Source organism: Salmo salar, chromosome ssa14 (assembly GCF_905237065.1).
Source record: "Salmo salar chromosome ssa14, Ssal_v3.1, whole genome shotgun sequence".
In the NCBI taxonomy this organism is placed as follows: Eukaryota; Metazoa; Chordata; class Actinopteri; order Salmoniformes; family Salmonidae; genus Salmo; species Salmo salar.
The window spans coordinates 21790841-21803933 of NC_059455.1; the positions used below are offsets into that span (position 1 = coordinate 21790841).

Here is a 13093-nt window from a genome sequence, read left to right on the forward strand (position 1 = left end):
GTCTGTTCTGACAACCTATTCTGTCTCTTCCAGTAAGCTCAGTAAGGTTATGGCTATGTGTGTCAAGGATGAGGATGGACTCAACCCACATTTCATTTTCCCTCCGGTGGTCTCAGTTTACAGTGGCAGGGCAGGGCCATTATCATTGGACTCCAGCTGCTAGGCCTCAGTAAGCCTGGGCACCGGAGTGTCAGCTCAGCCTAGCCTCCTGGAGCAGAGCTGCCCTCAACTGAAAAACACCCCAATTTCTCTTCCCTGAGTCCCTGGCTATGTCCCAAATGGCACCTTAATACCTATATCAGGGGTCGGAAACAGGCTGCCCATGGGCCAAAAAATACAAAAGTCACCAGGAATTCAGGACCTAAGACTGGGGTGAAGGTTCACCTTCCAACAAGACAACAACCCTAAGCACACAGCCAAGACAACACAGGAGTGGCTTCGGGACAAGTCTCTGAATGTCCTTGAGCGGCCCAGCCAGAGCCCGAACTTGAACCCGATTGAACATCTCTGGAGAGACCTGAAAACAGCTGTACAGCAACGCTCCCCATCCAACCGGACAGAGCATGAGAGGATTTGCAGAGTAGAATTGGAGAAACTCCCCAAATACAGGTGTGCCAAGCTTGTAGCGTCATACTCAAGAAGACTTGAGGCTGTAATCGCTGCCAAAGGTGCTTCAACAAAGTACTGAGTAAAGGGTCTGAATACTTATGTAAATTTGATATTTTATTTATTATTTTGGCAACATTTTCTAAAACCTGTTTTTGCTTTGCCATTATGGGGTATTGTGTGTAGATTGATGAGGGGGAAAAAACTATGTAATCCAAACTATTTCATCCATTTTAGAATAAGGTTGTAAAGTACATTTTGGGGGAAAAAGTCAAGGGGTCTGAATACTTTCCGAATGCACTGTATACTTGTCATTTTTGGTCAATGATCTACACAATATACCTTGATTAGATGAGTATTCAACCCCCTGAGTCAATAAATGCTAGAAACACCTTTGGCAGCGATTACAGCTGTTGTCTTTTTGGGTAAGTCTCTAAGAGCTTTGCACACCTGTATTGTGCAATATTTGCCATTCTTTTCAAAATTCTTAAAGCTCTGTCAAGGTGTTGGGGATCATGGCTAGACAGCAATTTTCAAGTCTTGCCATAGATTTTCAAGCAGATTTAAGTCAAACCTGTAACTTTTTCACTCAGGAACAATCACCATCTTCTTGGTTAGCAACTCCAGTGTAGATTGTTCTTGGTGTTGTAGATTATTGTCCTTCTGAAAGGTGAATTCCTCTCCCAGTGTCTGGTGTAAAGCAGGTTTTCCTGTAGGATTGTGCTTGTGCTTAGCTCAATCCTGTTTGTTTTTATCCTGAAAAACTCCCCAGTCTTTGCCGATGTCAAGCATAGCAATACCATGATGCAGCCACCACCATGCTTGAAAATAAAGAGGCAGTTACTCAGTGATGCGTGTGCCCCAAACATAACACTTTGCACTTAGTCCAAAAAGTGTATTCCTTTGCAGTGTTTTTTTTGCAGTATTGCTTTAGTTCCTTGTTGTATACATATGCATGTTTCTGAATATTTTAGTTCTGTATATTTGTATTCTTTTCACTCTGTCATTTTGGTCATTATTGTGGAGTCACTACAATGTTGTTGATCCTTACTCAGTTTTCTCCCATCACAGCCACTGAACTCTATAGCTGTTTTACTATCACCAATGGCCTCATGGTGACATCCCTAAGCAGTTTCCTTCCTGTCCTACAGCTCAGTTCAGAATCTTTGATGTGTCTGGATGGTTTAATACATCATCCACAGCATAATTATTAGCTTGACCATGCTTAAAGATATATTCAATGTCTGATTTGCTACTGTTACCCATCTACCTACAACTGCCTTTCTTTATAAACTTTTGAAAAGCTCCCTGGTCTTTTTAGTTGAATCTGTGCTTGGAATTCAATACTTGACTGAGGGACCTTACAGATGTACTGTATGTATGGGGGACAAAGGATAGAATAGCCATTCAAAAATCATGTCAACCCCTATTATTTAGTCCAAATATCTTTAGTGATTTGTTAAGCCACATTTTACTTCAGAACTAATTTAGGCTTGCCAAACAAAGGGGTTTACTTATTCAACGACTATTTTAGTTATTACATTTGTAAACATTTATAGAGTTTTATTTTCACTGACATTATGGAGTATTTTGTCTGGATCAATGAAAAAATGACAAATAAAATATACTGCTCAAAATAATAAAGGGAACACTTAAACAACACATCCTAGATCTGAATGAAAGAAATAATCTCATGAAATACTTTTATCTTTACATAGTTGAATGTGCTGACAACAAAATCACACAAAAATAATCAATGGAAATCCAATTTATCAACCCATGGAGGTCTGGATTTGGAGTCACACTCAAAATTAAAGTGGAAAACCACACTACAGGCTGATCCAACTTTGATGTAATGTCCTTAAAACAAGTCAAAATGAGGCTCAGTAGTGTGTGTGGCCTCCATGTGCCTGTATGACCTCCCTACAACGCCTGGGCATGCTCCTGATGAGGTGGCGGATGGTCTCCTGAGGGATCTCCTCCCAGACCTGGACTAAAGCATCCGCCAACTCCTGGACAGTCTGTGGTGCAACGTGGCGTTGGTGGATGGAGCGAGACATGATGTCCCAGATGTGCTCAATTGGATTCAGGTCTGGGGAACGGGCGGGCCAGTCCATAGCATCAATGCCTTCCTCTTGCAGGAACTGCTGACACACTCCAGCCACATGAGGTCTAGCATTGTCTTGCATTAGGAGGAACCCAGGGCCAACCGTACCAGCATATGGTTTCACAAGGGGTCTGAGGATCTCATCTCGGTACCTAATGGCAGTCAGGCTACCTCTGGCGAGCACATGGAGGGCTGTGCGGCCCCCCAAAGAAATGCAAATATACCACCACCAAACGAGCGGGGATGTTGCAGGCAGAGTTTCGTCTGTCATAAACTGCTTTTATCAACAAGAATTTGATAAAGCATCTATACACCTCAGGGTTCTGACCATTTGAGCAGACACATGCACATTTGTGGCCTGCTGGAGGTCATTTTGCAGGGCTCTGGCAGTGCTCCTCCTGCTCCTCCTTGCACAAAGGCGGAGGTAGCTGTCCTGCTGCTGGGTTGTTGCCCTCCTACGGCCTCCTCCACATCTCCTGATGTACTGGCCTGTCTCCTGGTAGCGCCTCCATGCTCTGGACACTACGCTGACAGACACAGCAAACCTTCTTGCAACAGCTCGCATTGATGTGCCATCCTGGATGAGCTGCACTACCTGAGCCACTTGTGAGGGTTGTAGACTCCGTCTCATGCTACCACTAGAGTGAAAGCACCGCCAGCATTCAAAAGTGACCAAAATATCAGCCAGGAAGCATAGGAACTGAGAAGTGGTCTGTGGTCCACCTGCAGAACCACTCCTTTATTGGGGGTGTCTTGCTAATTGCCTATAATTTCCACCTGTTGTCTATTCCATTTGCACAACAGCATGTGAAATTTATTGTCAATCAGTGTTGCTTCCTAAGTGGACAGTTTGATTTCACAGAAGTGTGATTGACTTGGAGTTACATTGTGTTGTTTAAGTGTTCCCTTTATTTTTTTGAGCAGTGTATATTTCAATCCCACTTTGTAACAGTGTGTAATCAATGTATGAAATTTATATTTTCAAATACAAATCTCTTTTTGTGCTTAGTTGTGGTCAATTTGCAGTGCCCAAATTATAATTATGTTCTGGCCCCCCGACCATCCGTTTCGCCAAATATTAGACCCATGGCTGAATCTATATTTGAACAAAAATATAAACGCAACAAATTCATTGACTAATACTATGTTACAATTCATATGAGGAAATCGGTCAATTGAAATAAATTCATTAGGTCCTAATCTATATTTTTGTAAAGTGTAGTTTCCTACCCAACTTATATAGTGCACTACTTTTGACCAATGTCCTGGTCAAAAGCAATGCACCATATAGGGAATACAGGGCCATTTAGAACACATTCCTAGACTTCCACAGCCAGTTCTGCTGCTGCAGCTGTATACCAGACTACCGTCTGCCTTACCAATGCTGCACAGAGCAAAGAAAGCCACGTCTTCCAAATACAGAAGTCCCAAACTATCCGTCACATTGAGATCGCTGGCCGATATCCAGGGAGCTATTGATTGGAAGCTAAATTTAGCCCCTTGAGGATAAGCCCTGTGCGACATGAATGCAGCCTGTGCTGTGAAAGAAGAAGCCAGAACCATTTAATGCTCTGTAAAGAAAACAAGTTTTACCGGACAAGATAATGAACTGAGAACGTCTAGGCTAGAGCAACACCACATACGGCGACCGATCCCACATTTCAGAAAGGTTGTGAGACACAGCTTGCAGCAGTCAGCTATTAAAAAGGCTACTTTGCAAAGTGCTATATCAAGTTCTTCCTCAGACACTGTCCTCTTGGCACCCCTGGCAGTAGCCCAGTTGGTCTATTGCATGCATCATAATTCAGAGCCCAGCATGCATAGCATGCATTTATTTGTAAGCTACAGTACCAGTCAAAAGCTTGGACACACCTAGTCATTCAAGGGTTTTTCTTTATTTTTACTATTTTCTACGTTGTAGAATAATAGTGAAGACATCAAAACTATGAAATAACACATATGGAATCATGTAGTAACCAAAACAGTGTTAAGCAAATCAAAATATATTTTATCATCTTTGAGATTCTTCAAAGTAGCCACCCTTTGCCTTGATGACAGTTTTGCACACTCTTGGCATTCTCACAACCAGCTTCACCTGGAATGCATTTCCAACAGTCTTGAATGAGTTCCCACATATGCTGAGCACTTGTTGGCTGCTTTTCCTTTACTCTGCATTCCAACTCATCCCAAACCATCTCAATTGGGTTGAGGTCGGGTGATTGTGGAGGCCAGGTCATCTGATGCAGCACTCCATCACTGTTATTCTTTGTAAAATTGCCCTTACACAGCCTGGGAGGTGTGTTTTGGGTCATTGTCCTGTTGAAAAACAAATGATAGTGGGACTAAGCGCAAACACGATGGGATGGCGTATCCCTACAGAATGCTGTGGTAGCCATGCTGGTTAAGTGTGCCTTGAATTTTAAATAAATCACTGACAGTGTCACCAGCAAAGCACCATCACACCTCCTCCTCCATGCTTCATTGTGGGAACCACACATGAGGAGATCATCCATTCACCTACTCTGCGTCTCATAAAGACATTGCGGTTGGAACCAAAAATCTAAATTTTGGACTCATTAGACTAAAGGACAGATTTCCACAGGTCTAATGTACATTGCTCGTGTTTCTTTGCCCAAGCAAGTCTTTTCTTCTTATTGGCGTCCTTTACTAGTGGTTTCTTCACAGCAATTTGACCATGAAGACCTGATTCACACAGTCTCCTCTGAACAGCTGTTACTTGAACTCTGTGAAGCATTTATTTGGGCTGCAATTTCTGAGGCTGGTAACTTTAATGAATTATTCCTCTGCAGCAGAGGTAACTCCTTTCCTGTGGCGGTCCTCATGAGAACCAGTTTCATCATTGAGAACCAGAACCAGTTTCATCATTGATGGTTTTTGCGACTGCACTTGAAGAAACTTTCAAAGTTCTTGACATTTTCAGGATTGACTGACCTTCATGTCTTAAAGTAATGATGGACTGTCGTTTCTCTTTGCTTATTTCAACGGTTCTTGCCATAATATGGACTTGGTCTTTTACCAAAAAGGTCTATCTTCTGTATATCACCCCTACTTTGTCACAACACAACTGATTGGCTCAAACACATTAAGAAGGAAAGAAATTCCACAAATTAACTTTTAACAAGCCACACCTGTTAATTGAAATGCATTCCAGGTGACTACATCATGAAGCTGGTTGAGAGAATGCCACTTTTTTGGTTACTACATGATTCCATATGTGTCATTTCATAGTTTTGATGTCTTCACTATGATTCTACAATGTAGAAAATAGTAAAAATATGAGTAGGTGTCCAAACTTTTGACTGGTACTGTACTTGTGTGCTACTATAGCCCCTTGCTTTAGCTACAGTCATGGAGTTTGCTAAATATTTTCATAAAGAAACTGATAAAACACCCGTGCAAATGTACTATGTACACATGCCAACAGAAAGGAACGAGGTTGGTAGCTAGCTAAGTGTGTCATTGTAGAAAAGTATATATAAACAAAAAAATCCAACCTCTTAAAAGTTGAGTTCATTTTATTATCTATACAATAGGCTATCATTGATTTTGGCCCAATAGGCCTGACACATTACCTCTTTCAAGGAGCTTTCCGTTTTGGTAGTTATTTTGCCTAAAAACCTTTAGGCCTACCTATAGAAAAAATACATGTTTTGTTTCATGATTTTAGCCTTGTTTATTATTAATATTGGAATAATTGAAAGGCTATCATAATTCATGTTACGGCTAGGCTATATATCAAATTCATTTGAATTAATGTTTTTGCATATTCCAAATGCAATAATCTTTTTTCTTATGAGCGTTGATGTCTGCTTGTTTACATGTTTTCAACTGCATTTAAGGTTTGGTCCAAAAGAATCGGTCATAAGGACTTTGAGACATTATTTTACTGTAAAAGAGTTGAAGTTAACCTTTCTAACGATACCCTTTTTATGTCTCAACTCCTCAAATGGTGTGCAGTACAATAAGCATAAAAACACAATTATATAAGGAATTGGCAAATTGTTCTTATTTTGATTTCAACATCTGAACAAAGTGGACAGGCTAGCATACTGTTCATACAGTTGGAGACGGACAGAAGGGAGTGTTCATAACATTTCAACTGTTCTGCCTTGTTGGCTAGAAAATAGATCCAAGTTGGCTAAACTTGAAATATAAAAATTAGCTGGCTGGCTACTCACTAGCATGTGGGCTTGTGCTTGAGGAATTGTTTATGAGACCTGTGTTAATTTTCTATAATGCCTGCTACAAAAACTTTGTCATTATTAGTGAATGTGCATTATGCATGGTTCTGGTAACATTTAACAAAAATTGCATTTTCATAGACGGACTTGAAACCCAGATCAGTGATTATTGCAAATAATAATAACATTATGAGTGGGGCTTATATTTAGCCTAATTTCACACACGCCGAATTCATTACATTATTACTGACTGTTTGAAATGCATTGTATTTGACATTTAAATTGTACAACGTTTATTTAGAGATTTATAAATAAAATGTAAAAAAAAATAGAACCCATACAACCCACACCCATACATACAAATATTTTAAAAAAGCAGATTTTTAGGCGATGTCACCCAGCCCTAATTCATGTTTTCCATATGACAATAAAAATTCATTCACATGACAATTAAAGTAATTTCAATTTATTATCACGCCGATTGAGGAGTATATAAAAATGTAGGCTACATGTCTGATTAGGCGTATATCCGTTACTTTGTGTGTCTTGGCTTATTGTGGTGCCAATTTAAGGTAGGCTATCATTAGGCTAATTAAGCTTTCATTTGTATTTATAGAAAACGAGACGCTGCAGCAACGCATCTTGCAGGAGAAAGACACATTCCAAGATGACTTTTCTGCCCGTAAAGTCCCAGCAGTGTCGCAGGAGAAAAAGAGGCAATTCGATGAGGCTTTCTTTGAAATTGTTCACTTGGACTATGAGCCCGTAACAAAAAGGGAGAACGGGAAGGGATGTGGTACTTTTCAAGTGCAGCACAACCAGGCTACACACGGCTTTGCTTATAGTACGGTCCGAGACATCCTCATGCCTCATGCCCTCAAAGAAATGGAAGCCAAGCTGAGAGACCTATTGCAACTAGGTGATGGTTTCGTTGTGTCAATGGACATTTGGATTAGCAGAAGGGGACAGTTTACTGGGGATTGTCGCCACTTTCATTGAAGGAAAATATAAATGCCACACAGTGTTGTTGTATGTGCTCGCAGCTCAACGACACCACACATCAAAGGCCATTTACCAGAAATATGAAAGTGTCCTGAGGAACTGGAACGTGCAGCGACAGGTGAACATCCTGCAAGTGGTGACTGACAGCGCAAGCAACATGGTCAAGGCCTTCAACTTACCTGGTTTTGAGGAGATCAATGATGATGGACAGGAGAAAGATGAGGCATCCGACACAGAGGAGGGCGTGCCACCTGGGCTCTCAGTTCCAAACTGACCATATAGCCAACAACGTGGACATGATGGTAAACCAGTACTTCAAAGTCAAATCTCCATTTACAGTGCCAAATTCACATGCTTCAGTTCGCAATGAAGGATTCCTTTAACATAGATGATGGGGTTAGTGGACAGATCCAGAAAGTGGGGAAACTTGTGAAAAGCATTAGGAAGTGTACATTGAACACAGAGGAAAGGGACAGATTGGGAGTACGTCCCACAACAGGCTGCATGACAAGATGGAACATCCAATTATGCATGATTGAATCTGTGTTGACGATGTTCGAAAGACACCCCTTGTGGCAAAACAAACTGAAGTCTACCGCCGATGATGCAAAACTCACCTTAAACAAGGTACGTCACCTACAGGTCCTGGCGGAGGTTCTGACACCACTAGCTGACCTCAGAAAGGGTTGGGGACCCTGGGCATGATTCTCTCTGCTGTGTCTGAAATAAATACACTGTTGACTACTGTATCTGTCCATAGACATTGCTGCTTTTGCAGGAACACCATCAGATAACGTTTCCACTCGGTACAGGCGGTACTAGAATGATAAACATCTTGTCTAGCCGCTGTCCTGGACCCCAGGTTTAAAAGTTAGTGGGTGATAAGGGATGAACTGGTGCGTAATCTCTTGGAGAGATGAGACCTCCTTGTGAAGGAAACTGAGGCTATCAACGCTCCTCTGGCAGGTGCATCTGCCATACCAGTAGCACCAGCAGTACCTAACCCTGCCCCTTAGCAAAACAAAGTGCCCAAAAGACCTTGCATGTTCAGCTTCTACTTCATTCAGCAGCAGCTGTCCTCTATAGACAAGAAAGAAGAGGTAGAGGAGTACCTAACGGCCGTGAGAAGCAACGCAGACGAGGATGTTATCACCTTTTGGAAAGACAACTCTGTATCCCTTCCCACGCCTGGCAAAAGTGGCCCAAAGGGTGTTTAGCATCCCCAGTGGTTCTGCAGAGTGTATTCTCCACTGCTGGCCTCTGCAGGCACCATCGCATGAGCCTGAATCCAGAGACTCTGGCCAAACTTCTAAAAGTTCATTCAAAAGCCTAACAAGTAGGGTGTTCACCCATAAAATGATTAATTAATTAATGGTTTATACAAATATGTTCATTCAATAGAGAGAAAAAAACAATATTCTAAACCCCATGTTTCTACCATTTATGGTTAAAAAGTTAGATGATTTTCTCTGAGAATTTAGCATGTTTAGAGTTAATGTAATTTACATTCATTTCATAACACCCTCTTAAATTGCCCTGTTTGTCCCTACATTCTAGAAGAGTGAGTGAATGAACGATTGAATAAGACAAAATGTTGTTTAAATGTTGAGCGCTTAATGTTCCTGCCAGCCTATTGTGTCACACTTGCAAATGCTTCACAATGAATTTATTTGTAGGCTATAGCCTTGAAATAATTGAAATAATAGGCTAATGATATAGTCTAAATAATAAAATGTTTGTTCCTTCTTAGACTACCCATTTTGGCTCCTGACCTATTTAGTGTTTATATACAGATTAATATGTAGCCTATTTAAATGATGACCGCTTCTTACAGTCACATTTTCATGTTGTTTATTAAAATAATTTTCATTAAAATCATATGGTTTGGTTTCCATACTTCAAATCAAATGGTAGGTCCATGTAGTCTCAAATCGATGGGTGTTGGTTAAATTGTGATTTTAAACAAAAGGATGAATGGAGGGAATTTTGAGGGTTTTTTCCCTTTGAGCAAGGAGCATGTTTTAGCGGTAGGGAAGGACATTGAGCGCCTTGCGCACCACCCTGTGAGCGGGATTTCAGACGCTCAACTCCACTTACTCTGATTCAGAGGAGACTGAGATCTCTGGCTAGGGAAGAGAGACACCAATCAAACTTAATGCACACCCTTACTACTTAATAAAACTACGGACATTGACAAACAGCACAAAGTAAAGATGATCAAATTTACGCACATCTTCAGTTCAGTGTTCGTGAAAGATGGTAGCAAACCCATCATATGGAGCGTTGCATGTATACAGTACAGACCCTAAATGAAAATAAACAGACAAACTTCAGAACCGAACATAACAGCTTTTTAACGATGATGCTCTGCGCATATGAGAATTAAGCATGAATAATCAACTTAATTTCAAACAATAGAGTCTATAGAAAAAAGACGGGAGAGTGAGTCAGTACCTCGGTCACAGCTGTTCCCCATCATCTGAGGAGGAGATGGACAGGGTTAGCCAGCATCCGATTGGCTAAACACAGAACATCACCATCAGCTAACGAGGCGAAGTCATTTCCCTTTTAACTGTTCATCTTCTACAGTACTATGAAGCCATCCCATTGATCTCAGATTTCTTTCAAGATCATCCAAGGATCTCAGTTTTCTTAATGAACTAGTTTTGTTCCTGCAGTCTGGCATCCCACCTATTTCTCCCTGAAATAGCACTCCATGCTTCTCCTGGTCTCCCTCTCGCTCCCCTTCTCTCTTGGAGTCTCCCTCTGCTATCTACCTCCCTCTTCTTCTTCTTTCCCTATCACACTCACTCTCTCCTCTTGGCAGCAATTCTAACCTTCACTTCATCAGACTCCTTTTTGGCATGCCAGCAGCGGAAGAGATTTTACCGCATTTATTCAATCAATTGCTGTAACTGCACTCCACCGTTCCTCTCAACAGAACAGAACAGTACTGCAAGTACTTCCCTCTTCAGTTGCGCTCCCTCCCCCCCTCCCTCTCTCTGTGTACTGGAGCATCTGCTGGACTGCTACTGCAGCTGAAATGCAGCCTCACTGCTGGAACCACAGGACATACAGGACAAATCTAGAGCCACGCTTTAAGGCTAATTACAAAATAACTTGCAGCCTTATTCGACGGATGTAGTAAACAACCCTGGGGGCTTTCTCATCGTTGTGTGTGAGGGACAGGGGTAGGGGGTAGAGAGGGACAGGGGGTGCGGGGGAGAGAGAGAGACAAGGGTGGGGGGGAGTAAGGGACAAGGGTGGGGGGAGGGGGGAGATTTTTTTTACAAGACAATCCTTAACGTCAGTCGGAAATGGCAATTTCCAAAATTGGAAGATTTGCCACAAGCTAGTGAATCAGAAAATGAGAAATATACACTATTTAGGGCTAACTGCAAGATCCAGCCAGATTTCTCCTTATACACAAAAAGATGACAAAGACTGAGTTCGTGTTAATTTACAAAGTTACTATGCAGCAATCCACACAGATAAAACTCCAGACCCTTGCTAAAAAGCTGTTCTTTGAACTATCCCTCATTAGTCCAAAAACTCAGTGGTAAGAAATATGCAGTTGTTGGGAGAGACACCTAGGAAAAACAACAATGAACTCAATACAGATTTGTGGATCAGCAATCCCCGGTAACAGTATTTGAACAGTGCAGCAGTGCCTTGTCCTCTACCTCAGAGGTTTAGTGCATATTCGTCTGCATAATTTTGCTACATTGATGACCATTGTGCAGCATGTGACACAACACTGAAAGTTACTTAAACTGCAGAATTATCCTCAGGGAATATGATTTCTATAGTCCTTATCGTGCAGTAGCAGCAATGGTGTGGGCGTTGTGAGTTAATCAAGAACTTAGGGTTGGGCTAAGTTTAATAACACCCCCAAGTACTTCTAAATATGAATTATTGATGATCACCATCCACACTTCATATCAGATATCGCAAGCACAATGAAGTGGTGAGTGGCCAATGGAGCCCACAAACAAGGATGTTTTCATCAAGTTGCATCAAATTAATTGTGATCTATTGAAACCATATGATGATCAATAGCATGCATGCTACATTGTGATATCTTAACCCCTTATTTTTGGAAATAATGGAGTACCTTGAAGGAGAAACAGCATACAAATAGCCTACCATATCAGCTATTGTACATGCTAACAAGGAGGATCTAAGCTCACTTTTGCCTTTTAGATTATAGGCTAATGAATGGACCTGATCCTAGATCCCCACTCCTACTCTGAGATGCTTTATGAATACGGGCCCAGATGATTAGGCTAGCAGCTACCTGGTATAAAGACGGTTCTGGTAGGAATCTCCCAGCAAGCATCACTTCTAATTACAGCGATGGCCTAATTTCCCCACATGGCAGGCAATGCATTTTAACCCTGCGCTTATCTTTTAACACGATATCGATTTCAGGAAGGCCTGCACCGGATCAATTGTTTAACTGGATTTTCTGGAACGGATGCAGCAGGTGTCTCAAATGGTAACATATTCCCTATATAGTGCATTACTTTGATGGGCCCTGGTCAAAAGTAGTGCACTATTTAGGGAATAAATAGGGTGCCATTTGAAACTGGACCATGTTGTCTGCAGGACGGGCCCCACCAGACTGCCTGACAACTGCTTGCCTCATCACTAGCTCCTGTATACAGCCCTGAGTGGTGACCTTGACATACTGTGCTAGATAAAGGCTGGATTGGCAAACACTGACAGCCAGTCAGCGAAGAAGAAATTGATACATCATTTGATAGAATGCCACTGTAACAATTTATAGATAGAGCATGATACATGTCCATTCGTGATATCATTTGGATGATGCTGAAAGAAAGAAAAATCTGAATGATTTGGGTGATGAAAACAGATTAAGTGGAGTTGAGGATCTACTACAGAACAGCAGCTTTAGGGTTATTTTAGAAAGGATTATAGGGGCAGCCTTCATAGAAATGCATTTCTTAATACATAAAACTTGCAAACTCAGTGCTGGTTGTCCACAGATGTCACAACAAGGGGGAAAAACACAGTTGGTACATAGAAACGTGTTACACAAGCAACATGGTGGTGTGGGAACGAGTGTATATTTTGTGAAGTGAAGGCATATCAATGGTAAGGCGTGATGCACACGGCAACTGTGTGAAGAATGTGTGGAATGTGAAATACACTC

General features: G+C 41.5%; 1 protein-coding gene across 8 annotated transcripts in view; it reads right to left on the bottom strand.

The window, feature by feature from the left end:
- LOC106569068 (ras GTPase-activating protein nGAP) overlaps positions 1 to 13093 on the bottom strand; it is a 100584-nt gene that overhangs the window by 41031 nt on the left and 46460 nt on the right. Inside the window, exon 1 of one of the 8 annotated variants that reach the window (XM_014140019.2) lies at positions 10372 to 10767. The exons of the other annotated variants lie outside the window; for them this stretch is intronic. Coding sequence (XP_013995494.1) covers positions 10372 to 10396 — 25 coding nt within the window. The 5' untranslated portion in view covers positions 10397 to 10767. Of the gene's footprint in view, positions 1 to 10371; positions 10768 to 13093 lie in introns of those variants that run through there. 8 annotated transcript variants of the gene reach the window in all.